The sequence below is a fragment of the Neoarius graeffei genome, chromosome 12, assembly GCF_027579695.1.
Source record: "Neoarius graeffei isolate fNeoGra1 chromosome 12, fNeoGra1.pri, whole genome shotgun sequence".
Lineage (NCBI taxonomy): Eukaryota > Metazoa > Chordata > Actinopteri > Siluriformes > Ariidae > Neoarius > Neoarius graeffei.
In genome coordinates, this window is record NC_083580.1 from 58,073,947 (window position 1) to 58,095,089 (window position 21,143).

The window sequence follows — 21,143 nt, forward strand, 5'->3', positions numbered from 1 at the left end:
CAAATTGAAAGACAAGGACAACATACATTTCTCAGATCACCATCGAGGGGAAAATTGTGTAAAAGTTACTTTTGGTCAAACTTTTTTCTTGTTTCATAGTGTTTAATGGTGTTGAGTGAAGAATAATTCTACCTGCATCTGCTGACGAGTTACACAGCGAGCTGAGGTCCAGGCCAGGTGGAGGAGTGAGGACAGAGACGGACAGGTTCCCATGCCTCGGCTTCTGCTGCTGGAAACCGGATCTTTTTTTGGCAGCAGCCATGTGTGTTGGACTAAACAGTATATAATCCTTCGAATTGTTCATAGATCCAGTCGAGCCAGTTGCTGATGTCACGCTTCTGAATTTTAACTTCGGCCTGCTGTCGGAGGTTTTGTCGTTAGGGGAACAGTTTTCGGTCTCTTGCTCAAATTCTGACTCGTGACCACACTTGTGTCTTCCTGTACTGCTGTTCTTGGTTTCACTGAACAGCAACCGTTGAGCCAGGTCCTTCCAGTCCTTTGCTTTTTTTGCATGCATTTTATTTCTTCCATTTTCCAGTAAGGGTGATGGTGGCCCTGGCTCTGAAGGCCTAATATTTTTTATACTTTGCCCTTCATGATTTAGTTTATGATGACCATTTTCATTGATTTCTGAAAGGTGAGCTCTTTGCTTTTGCAAATCAGGTGGTTTCACAGGCATTCGACATGTTTCTTTGGTCAACAAAGGCTCTTTTATATTCCCTGCATCTTTCATTGAAGTTGAATCAACAGGCATCAACAGTTTCTTCTCATTTCGCTGAAAGTAGAATCAGTTTTTTTTTTTTTTTTTTTAGCTCAAAACCATTAAATAAAACAGCGCATTTGTACTTAAGCATGTACGCTTACCATAGTAGAAGAGCTGTCATGGCTTCCCATCTTCTGTATTCCATGTTCAGAGGGATGAGGATGTTGGAGGCGGCTCGACCTTCTAGTTGCTGGTTTTTGATCCACATGCAATCTACCAGAAAACAAGTAATCACTCTGATAAAGGAATAAAACACTTGGGGTGATGTTATAGGAAAATAATCAACGGGCTGGTGAGAGGAAGCAGATTTATTATTACCAGCCAGAAATGCAGCGCATCCCGAAGTATTTTATTCCCCTGATGCCACAGCAATTTGCCCACAAGTACAATGCTTTAGTTAATTCACAAATTACATATCCTTTTTGTCCATTTATAATTGCCCTTAATGTTGTGCAACAACCACGAAACAAATTAATCCCTGTAATCATCACTTGTCATAGCAGCTATCAACTTTTGTTCCCACGAATGCATTGTCTCTCTCTCGGAGTTAATAAGAGAAAACTTACTGAGGGTTGCAAAGTATTGACACTGGAGACTCCTTCCATATAAATGATTATACATTTAATACATAACTGAATGGGTTTATTCCAAACATCATCATCTTTTGGCTGCTCCCGATTAGGGGTCGCCACAGCAGATCTTTCATCTCCATTGCTCCCTGTCTTCCGCATCCTTCTCCACCACACCTGCCACTTTCATGTCCTCTCTCACCACATCCATGTGTCTCCTCTTTGGCCTTCCTCGTTTTCGTGTGCCTGGCAGCTCCATCCTCAACATTCTCCTTCCCACATGCTCTGCATCTCTTCTCAGGATGTGCCCATACCATCTCAGTCTCATCTCTCTTAGCTTAATTCCCAAACTCTCCACATGCGCTGTCCCTCTGATGTACTCGTTCCTTATCCTGTCCAACCTCATCACTCCCATCGCAAACCTTAACATCGTCAACTCCGCCACCTCCAACTTTACCTCCTGTCTCTTCGTTAAGGGTACGGTCTCTAATCCATACATCACAGCTGGTCTCACTACTGTCTTAGACATCTTACCTTTCACTTTTGCTGGGACTTTCCTATCACAAATGACTCCCGAAATCCTTCTCCAACTGCTCCACCCTGCCTGCACTCTCTTTCTCACCTCACTATCGCAGCCCCCATTTTCCTGCACAGTTGACCCCAGGTACTTGAATTCACCAACTTTCTTTACGTCTACTCCTTGCATCTTCACTACACTCAAATCCCCTGTTTTGCTACTGCTCACCTTCATTCCTCTTCATTCCAATGCATACCTCCATCTCTCCAAACCCAGCTCAACCTCCTTTCACCACATATCACCCGCAAACATCATGTTCCATGGTGACTCTTGCCTCACTTCGTCCATCAAGCTATCCATCACTATGGCAAACAAAAAAGGACTCAAAGCAGATCCTTGATGGAGTCCCACCTTCACCTTGAACCATTCAGTCGTTCCAACTGCACACCTCACTACTGTTTCACTGTTCTCATACATGTCTTGCACCACTCTAATATACTTCTCATTCACTCCACTCTTTCTCATACAATACCATAACTCATCTCTCGGCACTCTATCGTATGCCTTCTCCAGGTCTACAAACACACAATGTAGCTTTCTCTGGCCTTCCCTGTACTTCTCCATTAACATTCTTAAAGCAAAAATTGCATCCGACGTGCTCTTCCTTGGCATAAACCCGTACTGCTGTTCACAGATTGCTACCTCTCTTCTCAATCTCACCTCCAATACCCTTTCCTGTAGCTTCATGGTGTGGCTCATCAATTTTATTCCTCTGTAATTACTGCAGCTCTGTACGGTACATCTCCCTTATTCTTCTATATTGGGACTAGCACACTCTTTCTCCATTCATTTGGCATTTTCTCATTCTCTAGGATCTTATTAAACAATCTCGTTAGGAACTCCACAGCCGTCTCACCCAAATATCTCCAAGCCTCAATCGGGATACCATCTGGCCCGACTGCTTTTATGTTTTTATTCCGAACATAAATCACTTAAAAAGAAGTAGCCTAACAAAATAGACGTGATTCTAAGGCAGTACACAAATGAAAAGCTCTATGGCTCGAATAAACAACGTAAATATTGTTGCACACTTTTAAATAATATTCATATCTCTAACATCATGGGCGATGCCAGTCACCCTCTGCACACCGTCATCAGCAACCAGAAGAGCCTGTTCAGTGACAGAATGCTCCTTCGCAAGTGCAGGATGAACAGACTTAGAAACTCCTTTGTCCCTCACGCCATCAGACTGTACAACTCCTCTCTGGGGGGGGGGGGCACAGGACGAGAAGGAGCAGTAGCCTCGCCTGACAAAAAGCAATACTGGACAATGTGCAATATAATGTGTAATATCTCTCCTGCTGCCCCCCTCCTCTCTTCCCCATATATCTTATTCTTTTTATATTTGTATATGTAAATATTAAATTTAATTTATCTATAAGTTTTTTCTCTATTTTCTATTCTCTGTTTATCCTGTAATGATGCTGCTGGAATCTTAATTTCCCTGAGGGAACCCTCCCAAAGGGATCAATAAAGTTCTATCTAATCTAATCTATACTGAGAGAGCCTGTGGAATTTATTTACAGTTAAAGAGTCTCTGCGTTCAAGGAGCTTGAGAACACGAGCTTTAATGCATTCATATAAGTGATCAGAGTAATAATATGTCATTCAGATGAAAGTCAGAAATAGGTTCTTACCTATTTTTCTTTGTTATGGGATGCTGTCCAAGGCAGAATGTCCTTGAGGAACAATTCATCACACAAACTGTCAGTTAAATGCTTTTTCAGTAGCTAAGAAAAGCCAACTGTGTTCAAGACTAGGAAATCCTTTTCTTAAATCAGGATTTTCAGATTTTTACGACATCGAAATATAGTCAGTTAATCATCCTGTATCATAATCATGTTCATTTTTAGTGACGCTAGCAAGATGGCTGATTATTAAACATTACAGACAGGGTTTTTTATTATCGAGGACAACTAAAACCTTTCTTCCATCATCGTACAATTTCATACCGATCTTAACATTTACTTCGCCGCAAATCAAAAATGTGTTTGTATAAAATTAGCAACTAGCTTGTATACAGCAACCGCAAATAAAAACAAACAAACATCTCTTAAAAAGCCCGCTGTGTTCCACCGTATTTGTCCGGGTTGGTACGGTCGCTCTGGATGAAAGGTTCCGGAAAAAAGTCTCAGGGCAAAAATCAGAGAATCCTAACAAACAAACAGCTTCACTTAAAATATTCAAAATTTCATTGATGAGACTGTATATAGTTTTACTATTTTATTTTACATTGTAGGAAACCAAAAGTATATATAAATGTATAAACAAAGTTAATTTTACTTCAAGGCTTTGTGTTTATTTTTCTCATCTCATCTCATTATCTCTAGCCGCTTTATCCTGTTCTACAGGGTCGCAGGCGAGCTGGAGCCTATCCCAGCTGACTACGGGCAAAAGGCGGGGTACACCCTGGACAAGTCGCCAGGTCATCACAGGGCTGACACATAGACACAGACAACCATTCACACTCACATTCACACCTACGGTCAATTTAGAGTCACCAGTTAACCTAACCTGCATGTCTTTGGACTGTGGGGGAAACCGGAGCACCCGGAGGAAACCCACGCGGACACGGGGAGAACATGCAAACTCCACACAGAAAGGCCCTCGTCGGCCACTGGGCTCAAACCCGGACCTTCTTGCTGTGAGGCAACAGCGCTAACCACTACACCACCATGCCGCCCTTTATTTATATATATATATATATATATATATATATATATATATATATAAAATCTCATTATCTCATCTCATCTCATCTCATTATCTCTAGCCGCTTTATCCTGTTCTACAGGGTCGCAGGCAAGCTGGAGCCTATCCCAGCTGACTACGGGTGAAAGGCGGGGTACACCCTGGACAAGTCGCCAGGTCATCACAGGGCTGACACATAGACACAGACAACCATTCACACTCACACCTACGGTCAATTTAGAGTCACCAGTTAACCTAACCTGCATGTCTTTGGACTGTGGGGGAAACCGGAGCACCTGGAGGAAACCCACGCGGACATGGGGAGAACATGCAAACTCCGCACAGAAAGGCCCTCGCCGGCCACGGGACTCGAACCCGGACCTTCTTGCTGTGAGGCGACAGTGCTAACCACTACACCACCGTGCCGCCCTTTATATATATATATATATATATATATATATATATATATATATATAAAATTTACCAGCTTAAGCTCGGTCCGTATTGTGAAATACCGTGACCGAGGTCTTGAAAATACTGACCGAGGCCTCTGGGCCTTCACCAAATTCTAACAGAAAATGAGAGCACCCGAAAGGGAAACCATCAGGGTAGTAAAACTCACTTTTGCTCTGAACACTGTCATTATCACTATCCATGCTGTAAAATTAATGCTGTTATACCGAGAAATGTGAAAATAAATGTTGACAGAAAAATTGCTCCGATGTTTGTTGTTGGGGCGGCACGGTGGTGTAGTGGTTAGCGGTGTCGCCTCACAGCAAGAAGGTCCGGGTTCGAGCCCCGTGGCCGGCGAGGGCCTTTCTGTGTGGAGTTTGCATGTTCTCCCCGTGGGTTTCCTCCGGGTGCTCCGGTTTCCCCCACAGTCCAAAGACATGCAGGTTAGGTTAACTGGTGACTCTAAATTGACCGTAGGTGTGAATGTGAGTGTGAATGGTTGTCTGTGTCTATGTGTCAGCCCTGTGATGACCTGGCGACTTGTCCAGGGTGTACCCCGCCTTTCGCCCGTAGTCAGCTGGGATAGGCTCCAGCTTGCCTGCGACCCTGTAGAACAGGATAAAGCGGCTAGAGATAATGAGATGAGGTGAGATGTTTGTTTTGTTGTGAATGAGCGAGTCGCCAAAGGTCTGTAACCAGGGTCCGGATCATTGGATTCCGGACCACTTGCAAGCCAATTAGACCTCACGATTTGATGGAAACCGGACTGCGAAAAAAATAATTGTTTTTATTTATTTCACACACACACACATATATATTATATATATATATATATATATATATATATATATATATATATATATATATATATATATCTCATCTCATTATCTCCTTCCCTCCCTCACACACACACACTCTCTCTCCCTCACACTCTATCCTTCTCTCTCTCGCTCACACACACTCTCTCTCTCCCTCCCTCACACACACTCCAGTTCAGTAGGTGGCAGTAAATCACCTCAGGCTGATCTGCGCTACCACCAGAGATGAAGTCAGTGTAATCTGTGATTTCCTGTTTTCATTTTGCCAGTTATTACAGTTTTATACATAATTTAGTTTTTATTTTATTGGGCATTTCGGCAGTAATGTTCCGTCCCCACAGTATTTATGAGCACTAAAAGGGTTCTCCTCAGCGGTACAGTGATCTCACTGCAGGACACTCGGTTTGTGTATCCGGGCTGTAAACTCTGTCTGTGCAAATTAACGCAGGAGGCGAGCTTCAGGTAAATTATTCGCCATTTTATTACTTCATTTACCTTCCTAGAAAAACAAAACAACAAGCTAAAATCCACATTACAAATTAATGACAGGGTGTTTTATATAAAATCAAAATTCTCTCTATAAGCTAACAGGCTTTGTGTTTAGATTTATAGCATATAAACAAAACAGTTCTGTTGTGTGTTTATTTCTGAAGTCACACAGTGTGTTTGAGGAATTTTCAAATGAATTTTATAAAATGGTAATATACAGTCATTATCAGAACTGTTAGCATCCTTCAAAAGATTTCAAACACAGCATACACTTAGGGGAAAAAATCCTCTCAGAAAAATATTATTACAACCTATTTTTAAATAATTTTCCTTCTAATGTATATGTGACAGTTAAGTTTATTCCTAGCCCTGCCACTGGAGATACCGTCCATAAATACAGGGAGTTTCAAAAAACGTGATCTTATTTGAGATGTAAATCTCCCACAAACTACATAGTCTAGGCAAAACTGAACAGGCTTAAGATTCAAAGATTCTTTATTGTCAATTCACTATATATCCAGGATATATGCAACATATAATGTTGAGCGATATAAGATCTATTCCTCAAAATTTGAATGAGAAATTCAAAGGTATGAAAGAAAAACAAAGAAAGCACAACTATATTCATCACACACTTGTGAAATTCCTCTCTGCATTTAACCCACCTGAAGCAGTGAACACACACATGTGAGCAACGAGCACACACACATACCCAGAGCAGTGGGCAGCCATGCTAACAGCGCCCGGGGAGCAGTCGGGAGTTAGACGCCTCGCTCAAGGGCACCTCAGCCCACGGCTGTCCCATGTTAACCTAACCGCATGTCTTTGGACTGTGGGGGAAACCCACGCAGACACGGGGAGAACATGCAAACTCCACACAGAAAGGCCCTCGCCAGCTGCTGGGCTCGAACCCAGAACCTTCTTGCTGTGAGGCGACAGTGCTAACCACTTACACCACCGTGCCGCCAATGTGGTCTAAGTGCTAACCACTTTGTGAAATCGTTCATGGAATCCACCATATGTGGAGTCCATGAACAATTTCGCAAATTTTCAATATGCGCGCCGCATGAGACAGGGCACTGAATAAGGTGCAACTTGTAGGGTTTCATTCGCAAACGTTTCCTCAGGACACACCAAACTGTCCTTGGAGGAATCTGGGTCTCCAGGCTTGCTCTTCTTATGGACTTCTTGAGGCTTCGCAAGAGTTTTTCACAAAGAAGAAGAAACCTTTATTTGTCACATGCACACTTCAAGCACGGTGAAATTCATCCTCTGCATTTAACCCATCTGAAGCAGTGAACACACGCGCACATAGGGCTGCACGATTATGGAAAAAATGATAATCACGATTATCTTGATCAAAATTGTAATCATGATTATTAATCACGATTATTCTTGATGTTGGGGAAATCACTTAAATTTTATTTCACTATATTCAAACAAACAATATGAACAGCTTTCAGTGCAGAATGAAATTTAAAAGAGAAATTCTGATTTCCAAATGACAAATAAATGAAATTTATCCAAGAAATTACCAAAGGATGAAGGAACTGAAAACTCAATTGCAACAATTACATAGCATTACGTATACTGAGGCCTACAAGTTTTTAGCTAGAAAGACCAGCCTATCAACATGCTCTGGCTTTAAACATGAGCGAAGGCAGGTTACCTACTCTCACGGTATCACCCCTTGAAGAAGATACCGCCAGTGTTGCCAGACACTGCTGACTTTTTCCAGCCCAAAATATGTTCAAACCGCCCAATCTGGCAACACTGGATACCGCTGCACTGAAGTTCTGCGCACTTGGCTTGCTTGCTTATTTAGGCGGAGTAATGAAACCTTACATGCGTCGGTTCGCCCCCTAATGGTTTGGCGGAGTACTGGTCAAAAAGTGCTTGATCAGATATGCAGCAGAGCTCGCATTTTAAATGGAAATAAATCGCGATTTTCATTTAATTTAATCGTGGCAGCCAAAATCGCGATTTTTGATTAAATTCGATTAATTGTGCAGCCCTACGCACACGCACACCCAGAGCAGTGGGCAGCCACACCAGAGCACCTGGGGAGCAGTCAGGGGTTAGGTACCTTGCTCAAGGACACCTCAGCCCAAGGCCACCCCACGTCAACCTAACTGCATGTCTTTGGATTGTGGGGGAAACCCATGCAGACACGGGGAGAACATGCAAACTCCACACAGAAAGGCCCTCGCCAGCTGCTGGGTTCGAACCCGGAACCTTCTTGCTGTGAGGTGACCATGCTAACCACTACACCGCTGTGCCGCCCTTTTTTTTATATATATACCCGCTTGACTGTCTCTTCCGATGCTGGTGGTCGTCCAGGTCCTTTTGCCCTGCGCACACAGCCTTCCTCTTTGAACTTAGACTTAGACAACCTTTATTGTCATTCAGTATGCAACAAGTGTACACCGAACAAAATTTTGTTCCAGTTTGTCTCAGCACAGAAATAAATATGAAGTGTATTAAATTAAATTATGCAGCAGCAAAAATATTATAAAGTGCAAGAGTATAAAGTGATCTGTGGAATTTGGAATGTTCAAGTTATAAATAGAAGTTTAGAGTTTGGATTTGGAGTTCAGGAGTCTAGTGACCTGGGGGAAAAAGCTGCTACAGAACCTGGTGGTCCTGCACCGAATGCTGCGGAACCTCTTTCCAGAGGCCAGGTGGGAGAACAGTCCATAGTAAGGGTGTGAGGGGTCACTGATGATGTTTCTGGCTCAGGACATGCAGCGCCTTGGTGCGATGTCCTGAATGGAGGGAAGAGAAGTCCCAGTGATTTTCTCAGTTGTCCTCACCACTCTCCTCACGTTCTTCCAGTCAGAGGCACTGCAACCTCCAGACCACACAGAGATGCAGCTGGTTAGAACGCTCTCTATGGTGCTTCTGTAGAATGTAGTGAGGATGGGCGGGGGCAGGTGGGCTCTCCTTATCCTATGCAGGAAGTGCAGACATTGCTGTGCCTTCTTGACCAGTGACGTGGTGTTCACAGACCAGGTGAAGTTGTCTGTGATGTGCATCCCCAGGAACTTGGTGCTATTGACCACCTCCACGGACGTATTCTTGATGAGAAGTGGAGTGTGGCTGGGTTGATTTTTCCTGAAGTCAACAATAATCTCTTTAGTTTTGTCCACGTTCAGGACCAGGTTGTTTTCTCTGCACCAGCCCACCAGTTGCTCCACCTCCTCTCTATGGACCCTTTTCACGTGACGTCACGACAAACGCGGCCGCCATTTTGGACATGTACTACCAGTAGTTTACCACAGCCAACATTGAGGAACGGCAGCAAAGAAAGTGTTTATTTTCAGCAAGACTTCCATCATGCCACTATATTGTTGTGCACCTGGATGTAGTAACCATCAACACACAAGGCAAGGGTTATCATTTTATCGGATCCCGGTAGATGCTGACCGACGGAGAAGATGGATAGCGGCATACCAACGCTTGTGTAGTGACCACTTTGTTGGAGGTAAGACGAATAAAATTAGCCAGAAAAGGCATTACATTGCTGTTAACATTCCATTCTAGTTTACTGTAATTATGATCTGGCAGCTATTTACACCAGATCCAGTGTAAATAGCTGCCGGAGCCAACGTCCGAGGTTCCGGAGAGCGCGCGCGCGCTAGCTCTCGGCCGGCCGGGGAGGGAGAGCGCGCGCTAGCTCGCGGCCGGCGGCTCTGGCAGCTATTTACACTGGATCCGGTGTAAGTAGCTGCCAGATCATAATTACAGTAAACTAGTAAATACAGTTTTCTGCATCTCACTCCTTTTTTCTTTTATGTTTGTCGCCTTCCTCGCATTCAAACCGATTCGAGCCGAAGTCCACTACATGTCCAAAATGGCGGTCGCGTTTACGAAGGTCACGTGACTGAAAAGGGTCTATAGGCCAGGTCGTTGTCGTCCCTGATGAGGCCCACCACTGTTGTGTTGTTCGCAAACTTCACAGTGTGGTTGCTGGCAGCCCTGGGGATGCGGTCATGTGTCATCAGAGTGAACAGCAGAGGGCTCAGGATACAGCCCTGAGGGGAGCCTGTGCTGAGGGTGATGACACTGGAGGTGTTCTGTCCGACCCGCACTGACTGTGGTCTTTCAGTGAGGAAGTCCAGCAGCCAGTTGTATGGGGGGTGCTGAAGCCCAGGGGACCCAGTTTGTTCACCAGATGCTGTGGAATGATAGTATTGAACGCTGAACTGAAGTCCAGGAACAGCATCCGCACATGAGTGTTGTTCTCCTCTTTTGTGTGCCATGTCCAAATCTGCATTGCAGTTGGTGCATTTTTAGAGAATTTTCTTATAAATGCACGTTGCAGTTTTGTTCGAGCGTACTCTAACACACAAAACGCCTTTTCTTTTCCAGTGAATGGCATTTCTATACCTAAAAAAGATAAACACTAAACATAAGATTTTGACCTGTTTCCACACGTGCTGTTAAAATTTGAGGTTAATTGAATGAGAATTGGCAAAGGTATTAGATTGTGAAATTATATCAAATTTTTTGAAACACCCTGTATATTATATGAATGTCTCCTCACTGAAAACTTCACCGTATCGATGATTATCAGAAGTGGACCGTAACAAAGTACATTTACTTGAGCACTGTACTTAAGTACACTTTTTGAGTATCTGTACTTTACTTGAGGTTTTTTTTTTTTTTTGGAAACTTACAGTATGACTTTAACGTCACTACATTTGAAAGGCAAATATCGTACTTTCTACTCCACTACATTTCTATCAAGGTCCTTGTTACTCGTTACTCTGAAGCAGCTTTGAAAGTGGACGTTTTTTACTTTTCTTTTCTAAAATGTGATTAGTTTTTCCGCAGGTGACACTGAGACAGCCAGTCAGTAATCATTAGGGTCACGTAACGTCCATAGACTATAAAATCAAGATCAGTGATTCCTCAGCAGCATTATTTGAACACGATCAGTTGATGGCGGAATGGAAGGAGGCGGTTCTTCTGGGGAATGCACACACACCCATGGCCATACCTCGAACCTGTGTTTCAGTTTTCTGAAAGGCTTAAAGATTCGTTTCGTTTTAAATGTTTGTTTTGTTTGCCGAAAACGAACCACATCACGGCCTACAAAAACTCTCCATCCAACCTGCGGAAGTATATTGAGGGATGTAAACGTTTTATTCCAAGAGAAAGCTTGCAACGAAGTTGTCTGTGCTTTTAGAGCTAGTGATAACGTTGCAATAGCTATGCAGTCCATCCCATCCATCCATTCATTATCTGTAGCCACTTATCCTGTTCTACAGGGTTGCAGGCAAGCTGGAGCCTATGCTGTGCAGTTTGGTTAGTCAAATGACTTTCTATGGATTTGCCCGCCAAGTTGCCATCGCCTTGTCCACGGCTAACGTTTACACATAGCTAGTTAACTTGGACACTCTTAGTTAGCATGTAAAAACGGAGTTGCACGAACATGAATGAAGTGAACTTATCTGAAGTCCTTTCAGAAATATGTTTTAGCATAATCTTGCTAAATAAACCGAATGTAGAAATCTTTCTTTTCTAGTAGCATTTGCTATCCAATATGATTTCGAGTTTGAAAAGAGTTTGCTAGCATGTCAGGTGGAGCTTCACTGACTAGCTAGCTTAACGTTAAACCACCATGATGGCACAGCATGCGTTTGTTTTGCGAATTCACATTTCTGTCTTTGGTAACATCATTAGGTTTTGTAAGCATTGTGGCAATAATACAACGATGCGTTGAGAGAAAATGTACTTTTAATACTTAAATATTTTTAAAAGCAAGTACTTCAGTACTTTAACTTAAGTAAAAATTTGACTGGACAACTTTCACTTGCGGCGGCACGGTGGTGTAGTGGTTAGCGCTGTCGCCTCAGAGCAAGAAGGTCTGGGTTCGAGCCCCGTGGCCGGCGAGGGCCTTTCTGTGCGGAGTTTGCATGTTCTCCCCGTGTCCGCGTGGGTTTCCTCCGGGTGCTCCGGTTTCCCCCACAGTCCAAAGACATGCAGGTTAGGTTAACCGGTGACTCTAAATTGACCGTAGGTGTGAATGTGAGTGTGAATGGTTGTCTGTGTCTATGTGTCAGCCCTGTGATGACCTGGCGACTTGTCCAGGGTGTACCCCGCCTTTCGCCCGTAGTCAGCTGGGATAGGCTCCAGCTTGCCTGCGACCCTGTAGAACAGGATAAAGCGGCTACAGATAATGAGATGAGATGAACTTTCACTTGCATCGGAGTAACATTTGACCAGTGGGATCTGTACTTTGACTTAAGTAATGAAGTTGGGTACTTTGTCCACCTCTGAATTGATTATACAGATTTTAATCTCTTTATATGGCGTGTCTGCTATATCCACACGCACAGATCAGCCGTAACATTGAAACCACCTGCCTAATACTGTGTAGGTCCTCCTTGTGCTGTCAAAACATCTCTGATCTGTCGATGCATGGACTCCACAAAACCTCTGAAGGTGTCTTGTGTTATCTGGCACCAAGATGTTATCAGCAGATCCTTTAAGTCCTGTAAGTTGTGAGGTGGAGCCTTCAGACTTGTTTGTGCAGCACATCCCACAGATGCCGGATCAAATTGACTTCTGGGGAATTGGGAGGTCAGGTCAAAACGTTGAACTCTTTATGTTCCTCAAACCATTCCTGAACAGTTTTTGCAGTGTGGCAGGGTGCATTATCCTGCTGGAAGAAGCCACTGCCATTAGTGAATACTGCTGCGGTGGAGGGGTTGTACTTGATCTGCAACAGCATTTAGGTAGTTGGTACATGTGAACGTAACATCCACATGAATGCCAGGACCCAAGGTTTTCCAGCGGAACATTACCCAGAGTATCACCTTGCCTCTGCCAACTTACCTTCTTCCCATAGCGCATCCTGGTGCCATCTCTTTTGCAGGTAATCAGCGCACCCGGCAGTCCACATAATGTAAAAGAAAAGATGATTCATTAGACCAGGCCACCTTCTTCCATTGCTCCATGGTGTAGTTCTGACGCTCATGTGCCCATTGTAGGTGTTTTTGACAGTGGACGCGGCCCATCACACACATTCTGACCAGTCTGCTCCTACGCAGCAAGCTGCAATGCGCTGTGTGTTCGGACATCTTTTTATCATCGCCAGCATTAACTTTTTCAGCAATTTGTGCTACAGTAGCTCTTCTGTGGGATCGGACCAGAAGGGCTAGCCTTTGCTCTCGACGTGCATCAGTGACCCTTGGGTGCCCATCGCCTTGTCACTGGTTCACCTGTTGCCCTCCCTTGGACCACTTTTGGTACTAACCACTGCTTACGAGGAACACAAGACCTGCTGTTTTGGAGATGCTCAGACCCAGTCATCTAGCTCAGTGTTTCTCAACCTTTTTTCAGTCACGGCACCCTTCAGAAGTATGCAAATTCTCAAGGCACCCCCATAGAAAATATACGCAGTCACGCTGACCATATGCTGACCCCAGCAGTGACGTTCTGACATGGGAAAGGGGGCCGTGAGACAAATTTTGATGATGCATGAGGCGGCGATGATCTGTATTAGTGTAACTATTGTTTTTTTGAATTTTAATTCATCTCATCTCATTATCTCTAGCCGCTTTATCCTGTTCTACAGGGTCACAGGCAAGCTGGAGCCTATCCCAGCTGACTACGGGCGAAAGGCGGGGTACACCCTGGACAAGTCGCCAGGTCATCACAGGGCTGACACATAGACACAGACAACCATTCACACTCACATTCACACCTACGGTCAATTTAGAGTCACCAGTTAACCTAACCTGCATGTCTTTGGACTGTGGGGGAAACCGGAGCACCCGGAGGAAACCCACGCGGACACGGGGAGAACATGCAAACTCCGCACAGAAAGGCCCTCCAGCGCTCGAAACTAACGGTGTCCCGGGGACCATAAAAAATGTCATCGGGACACAAAATTATCATATCTGGGACAATCCCGGGACAATGGAAAAAAATAGATCTAGAAAAAAAGTTCTACATTAATATTATTTACAAAGCTGTAACACATACGTAGACATTCACCTAATTTGTCAATTTTAATTTTAAAACGTTAACAGCGAAAAATACATAGTAGCTACACTTGCGATGCACCTGCATCCGTAGGCTACAGAGCAGCGCATTCTGTTCTAGAATCTTCGGCCGGAGTCCGCATTATATGGACTTGGAATGGAATTGCTACCGCACACGCTGCGCCGACTCTTGCCAGAACAAAAATGCTGAAGTGGTTGAAGCGGACCGACCGCGGGGAAGAAACTGAAAGCCCAGACATAACGTCTCCGGGACCTTCAGGATCCAAAGTGTCATCGCCTGGTCTGCAGGCAACGCTAGCAACTGAATGAACTTAATGAACACTGTTAGACACGTTATAAAATACAACAGGAATGATGTGGATGATATTGACGGAAGATACCGTTCAACAGAATAAGTGAGTTTTCTTGGTGTCTTTCTAGTTCAGAAAGTTTAGTCAGTCAACAGCACAACTAGGCTCGGACCTGCCACTATGCTGATGTTGCTAACGTTTGCACCCGGCAGCGAAAGTTCATAAAATGGATAACGGAAAGTTCATAAAAATGGATAACGGTAATGGATAACGGAAAGTTCATAAAAATGGATAACGGTAATGGTGAAAATTATAAGTTGGCCTTATAAGTGCCAACAGATCTCATCTCATCTCATCTCATTATCTCTAGCTGCTTTATCCTTTTACAGGGTCGCAGGCAAGCTGGAGCCTATCCCAGCTGACTATGGGCGAAAGGCGGGGTACACCCTGGACAAGTCGCCAGGTCATCACAGGGCTGACACATAGACACAGACAACCATTCACACTCACATTCACACCTACGGTCAATTTAGAGTCACCAGTTAACCTAACCTGCATGTCTTTGGACTGTGGGGGAAACCGGAGCACCCGGAGGAAACCCATGCGGACACGGGGAGAACATGCAAACTCCGCACAGAAAGGCCCTCGCCAGCCCCGGGGCTCGAACCCAGGACCTTCTTGCTGTGAGGCAACAGCGCTAACCACTACACCACCGTGCCGCCCCGTGCCAACAGATATTCAAGGTATAAGTAGATGAAATGAACATAAAAGGGGTCTTATTTTCAACTAAAGTGTACTGCAGATGTAGGGAGTTGAAACATTTTCTGAATGAGCTAGTTGGGCCCTTTAAATAAACGGGTATCTATTCATACAGTGAGATCGCCAAAGTTTAATAAACGGAAAATGCAATAACTGTAATTTTGAAGTAGATGATGTATAGGACATGTGTCTCTTGTGTCTTGTGACTTATTGTAAAAATTATATAAAGGGTTCAAAATCGCATAGTTACAAATATAATAGTAACTTCATATGATGGGTGGCACAGTGGTGTAGTGGTTAGCGCTGTCGCCTCACAGCAAGAAGGTCCTGGGTTCGAGCCCCGTGGCCGGCGAGGGCCTTTCTGTGCGGAGTTTGCATGTTCTCCCCGTGTCCGCATGGGTTTCCTCCGGGTGCTCCGGTTTCCCCCACAGTCCAAAGACATGCAGGTTAGGTTAACTGGTGACTCTAAATGGAGCGTAGGTGTGAATGTGAGTGTGAATGGTTGTCTGTGTCTATGTGTCAGCCCTGTGATGACCTGGCGACTTGTCCAGGGTGTACCCCACCTTTCGCTCGTGGTCGGCTGGGATGGGCTCCAGCTTGCCTGCGACCCTGTAGGACAGGATAAAGCGGCTAGAGATAATGAGATGAGATGAGACTTCATATGATAATATTAACCACTGGTTATTTCAGAGAGGAAAAAAATGGGGACACTATTGCTTCCATTCGGGACAATACAACACAGAATTCGGGACCACTGGGGGACACAAAGAAAAAAAGTTAATTTCGAGCCCTGAGGCCCTCGCCGGCCACGGGGCTCGAACCCGGACCTTCTTGCTGTGAGGCGACACTGCTAACCACTACACCACCGTGCCGCCCCTTATTTATTTCAATGTTAGAATATATAATTTTTTGATGGCACCCCTAATGAAGCCAGATGGCACCCCGGTTGAGAGAGGCTGATCTAGCTATCACAATTTGGCCCGTGTCAAAGTTGCTTTCAACACATCAACTTCAAGAACTGATTGTTCTCTTGCTGCCTAATATATCCCACCCCTTGACAGGTGCCATTGTAATGAGATAATCAATGTGATTCACATCACCTGTCATGTTATGGCTGATCTCTGTGTGTGTGTGTGTGCGCGCGCGCCTCAATCCCAACTGAAGCAATGACTCTATTGTATAAAAAGGAATATTAACTCTGTACTTATTCTCTTCCTGAAGCCGGTGTCCCAAGTGTGGCTTCACATGTGAAACACGAAATGTGGACTACAGATTCAGGCTGTCTCTAAAAGTGTCTCGAGATACGAGTCTGTTTGGAGTGACAGTTTTTGGAGGTTGTCTGAATCCGTTTTTTGGCATTACGGCTGGTGGTTTACAGAGGTACGCTTCTTAAATGCTATTTTAAATTCACAGGATGTACATACTTCCCATTTGTACCTTACTTCCCACTTTATTTTATGCTTTAATTTTTCAGATTTGTAGAGTCAGAAAAGTTTGAAGGACCACAGAGTTTACAGCAACTACTAATCAAAGCCGTGGAGGATTGCTTTATTGGAAAATGCTTAGTTTTTGGATTTAAGGTATGTTTATCTGTTCTGTCTTTTCTTTATTCTTTTATTTTAAATACAACACAGCCCCATTTACGCCTTGTATGAACAGTTAGATTAGATTGCTGCTCACAAATGATGAACATGGAGGCTTCAGGCCCACTTTGGAGCTTGAAAACACAGAGTTCGAAAAACGATGTATATTCTGAATTCCTATGTCCCACTTGCGAGTTAAGTCAAATACAGCATAAATCACTAATCATCACTAGTGCCTATTTCACTGTAGTGGGGGGGGTGAAATCGAAAACCGTGAAGGGTTTCTTGCTTGAAAACTCTTTTTAAAAACTCTACGAGCATGGGAAAAGTCAGTGTTAGAAGAGAATGTGTTAAACATGTATATAAATAGAGTAAAACAACAATAAAAGATCAGATATGACAGCTCTGTTTCCACTTGCTGAACAAATTAGTGGGGACAAATGCACCAGAGTTGGATTAAAACAGAGTAAATACTGCATATTTAAAACCACCTTAATATTTTGTAGAGTATATTGTAGTTCCAGCATTTAATAAATAATGATGATGATGAGAAGTCGTCGTCGTTCAACTTGCATAGCACGTTTCTCACACCCAAGGTCGCTTTACAATTACCAAGGAAAAAAAAAAAAAAAAGAGGGTCAGGATGTAATTCCAGTGGCGTAGCTGCCCACAGTCCCACCAAAGGCGCATGAAGGTGTGTCCCACACCACCTGCACAGTCGCTGCGACGTCATCGCGCAACATTGCTTGGAACGCCGCGCCAAGCACAGAAGCACCGCCGCACAGAGCGCTGGACAGCCCCGATGTTAAAAAAGCGCAACGAGCTCACTGCAGTCCATAGCGAGGAGCACAGGCATCGCCCACGGCGAACCAAGGCCTGAAGGAAGCCAACACCCAAAACTGGGTCTGGAGCTACGCCACAAGTGGCGGACAAAACATTCAAACAGAGAACAAACATCAGACCATACAGTCCCAAAAAAGTAAAACACAGGGAAGAAATAAAAAATAAAAAGCTCAGGTGAGAAGCGTCAGCCAAAATGCGCACAGCGTACTCTCAACCGGAAACGGAAGCATTTCTGAATATAATTGGGGGGAGAACGCGTGTCATTAGCAGAGGTAAGTGCAAGAGCGAGATTGGATTGTGATCTAGACACAGACCCCAAGTTCATTCAAGATGGAAAATGAGACCTTGGGGGGTGTCCTTATAGTTGGGAAATCATAAGTTCAAATCCCGTTGATGCCACACCCATCTATGGCTGGGAGTAAAGAGAGCAAGAATTTCCATGCTGTCTGGGTGGAAAGGATGACATACTCTGACAGGGGAGATAATCACAGCGACACTAGCCAATCACCGGTATCTGTGAGTTCATGTATGTAGAACAGGGCAGCTAGAGCTTTCCCTGTGATGCAGAAAAAGCAGCAGTTTGAAAAGATGCAAAGGTTGGCATTATGGGACTTGGAGAAAGACTATGTTTCCCCCACCCTCCCCAGTTGGTCGGTGTTGTGTGGTAAGGGAGAGTTGGCTAATGGGTGGAAATTGGCAAGACCACATTGGTGAGAAAATGGGTAGAGGGAATGAGATCTCTGTTTCATCAGTTCTTTTGAAATTCTGTTTTACAGCTTTCCGGCCGCGATGCAGAGAGCTGTTTACTTGGCAAACATGCTGCTGAATCAGTGCAGTTTGTGGCCTGTCAAGTCATTCCTCCTCATGGAGCTTTTCTGGGCATCACTGTTTTCGGCTACTTGCAAAGACTTATGCAGGCAAATGCTCGCTCAGGCTGTTCTCCAAAAGCTGGTTGTCCGTGGCAGCAGAACGTTTCTCCAGGGAGCAGCTTTGACCACACTCTCCCGCTGTGTCAGAACTCGTACTCCGAAAGCAGCCAGGATGGATTAACACCCCCACATGCATGGCATTCAGTGTCAGACCTGGTTTTATGCTTCTCTCCAGAGAAAACAAGAGGATGCTCTTTACCGGAGGTTTCGGTGGACGATGAATCACAAGAACCTTTGGTCTCGCAGTGGTCAAATGGTGTGCAAGGTGCTGAACTCTGCCCCTTCAAGCCTTCTGAATCAAAACATAACAGACTCTCTACTTCACATGAGTCTTTGTTTAATGCTTCGCCTACGTCCCCCGTAAAAACCACACCCTGTGATCCTGAATCGAAAAGCTTCTCCTTGAATCAGTGGGCTTCAAAAAACTGTCTTAGCCAATTTAATGCATCTTTTCCTGAAAAACCGCTTGTCAATCACACCAGTTTTGCTTTAGAGGATGCACCTCTGTCAGAATCCTTAGGAGGCTTTGTCAGCATAGAGCCGCAGATTGTTAATCAGAAAGTCCTCGGTTTCACCAGTAAAAGAGATCAAGTCACACCTGAAAACAGTGTTCTGCTTGACAATGACACAATTCCCAGGTGTACCTCAGAGGTTGGATCACTGTACTCTTCCCTTTCTGTTCTCACACCATTGCATGATGCTACCAATGACGATAAGTCGCTGGAAAGAACGGATAGAAAGCAGAAAACGTCCTCAGCATCTAAACATACAACAAAACTATCACATGTTTCTAAGGAGTTGCTCCCGTGTGTCTCAAAGGATGTGGCGTCAAAAAGAAACACAAGTACTCGTGCACAAAGTCATGCCATAAAAGAGCAAGAAAATCAATTGAGTGGCTCTGATGCCTATAATTGTTCAGCGGACTTATTTCACCAAAGCAGCATGGACATGTTTGATGTAGCTGAAAGCGCCGTCTCTGACGCCGATTCAAAAAAGCAAGACCGTGTTTGTGATAACATTTTTGAGCCTAATATTTTGAGTTTCAATTTTGCTCCTTCTCTGCAGTCCACCCCTATTGTGGATCCATCCATCCAGTGCGCACATGGACAGAGGCGTAAACTCAGCAAAAAACGGTCAGGCTTGCAAAGGTCTAAGAAAAGAATCGCTCGTACAAGCCATATTAGAGTAATGCAAAACCACACTAATAACAGCAAAGGGTTGCAGGTGGTAAAATCTGAATGTAATCACACTTTGCATTCTGATTCTTCTCTCGAAATCTCTGAAAGTTCAGCAGGTGGCTGTGAACTGAAAGCAGATATGAAACACACACCTGGAAACTCTGCTTTCCCCTCCACCGCTAATGACTGCTCGAGAGACCTTTTTGATTCTTTGTTCTGAGTACTGATTAAGATTTTAAAAATTGTAGTTCTGAAATCTAATCAAATATATATATATATATATATATATATATATATATATATATATATATATATATTTTTTTTTTTTTTGGTTATGAGCTGAGTTTGTAAATTCTCACATGACCAAATATGATTGAAGAGTGTTTGAGTTGTAAGAAAATAAATTTGAGCATTTTGTTGTTTCAATGTAATTGTAACAATGTTAGGAACGGTTTGTCTTGTTCATCTGTAACAGAAAATATAAAACTTTTGGATATAACGCAACCCTTCTGCTTTTTTCCACTGTTAGTGATTGCGCCACATTGTTAACTAAATATTTAAGTTATTCCATGTAATCGAGTCATACATGAGCTGATAGCCGATGAGGCGCGTAGCGTAGAATAGGCTATAAGACATGTACGACGAGATTGAGTTGAATAACTTTTATTCTATCCACATTCACTGGATTTTGAGAAATGGAGCATTTTTATTTTTTGCAAATTCGATAAATAAAAACTATACAAAACATCCTATACAAAACGCCCATTTCCGCTTAGAATGTAAACAAACCGGTGAAATGATGGTAGCAATTTGTGAAAAATGCTATAATAATTCTTGAAAAAAAAAAGATATGTTCTTACCATTAAATACTTGTATTCCATATTTTGTTGCTTTTTTTTATTTTTTTGGAGTTTTGTTTTCAGGTAGAGTTTTTATTTTGTCCTCGGTTGGTTCAGCAACACACTCTGCCATTTTGTTTTTCTCTACTCATGGTATATGAGCTGGTATCCTAGTAGTAGAGTAGCCAATCAGAACGCGCAATTGCTCATATCCAGTGAATGTGGATAGAATAATGTTAGATATTCGGTATATAGTGACAATACAGTATATTCAGGTATTGTGATGTAATTTTATTTATTATTATTTTATTTATTTTTTTTACCTAGGACATACCCATAAGTAATTA

At 43.6% G+C, this 21,143-nt stretch overlaps 2 protein-coding genes across 4 annotated transcripts in view; one reads left to right on the top strand and one right to left on the bottom strand.

Moving 5' to 3' along the window:
• The window catches only part of polq (polymerase (DNA directed), theta), a 50,274-nt gene extending 46,299 nt beyond the window's left edge, over window positions 1-3,975 (bottom strand). For all 3 annotated transcript variants that reach the window (XM_060936111.1, XM_060936110.1, XM_060936109.1), the window contains exons 1-3: window positions 3,547-3,975; window positions 865-976; window positions 133-775 (exon numbers count right to left, since the gene is read on the bottom strand). In XM_060936111.1, the coding sequence (XP_060792094.1) occupies window positions 133-775; window positions 865-976; window positions 3,547-3,605 (814 nt within the window). In that variant the 5' untranslated portion in view covers window positions 3,606-3,975. The remainder of the gene's footprint in view (window positions 1-132; window positions 776-864; window positions 977-3,546) is intronic.
• A 2,122-nt stretch (window positions 3,976-6,097) lies between these two features.
• ddias (DNA damage-induced apoptosis suppressor) lies at window positions 6,098-20,206 on the top strand. Its single transcript, XM_060935109.1, has 4 exons — window positions 6,098-6,333; window positions 16,646-16,804; window positions 16,899-17,004; window positions 18,627-20,206. Exons 1-4 carry the CDS (start codon window positions 6,218-6,220, stop codon window positions 20,175-20,177), a joined length of 1,932 nt encoding a protein of 643 aa, XP_060791092.1. The 5' UTR covers window positions 6,098-6,217; the 3' UTR covers window positions 20,178-20,206.
• The last annotated feature ends 937 nt before the right edge of the window (window positions 20,207-21,143 follow it).

Bases quoted from the DNA above. Each gene is read 5' to 3' on its own strand.
- ddias (XM_060935109.1), top strand. From the start codon at position 6,218: ATGAGCACTAAAAGGGTTCTCCTCAGCGGTACAGTGATCTCACTGCAG. The intron at 6,334-16,645 runs GTAAATTATTCG...CTCTTCCTGAAG, and splicing joins ACGCAGGAGGCGAGCTTCAG to CCGGTGTCCCAAGTGTGGCT. The intron at 17,005-18,626 runs GTATGTTTATCT...TCTGTTTTACAG, and splicing joins GCTTAGTTTTTGGATTTAAG to CTTTCCGGCCGCGATGCAGA.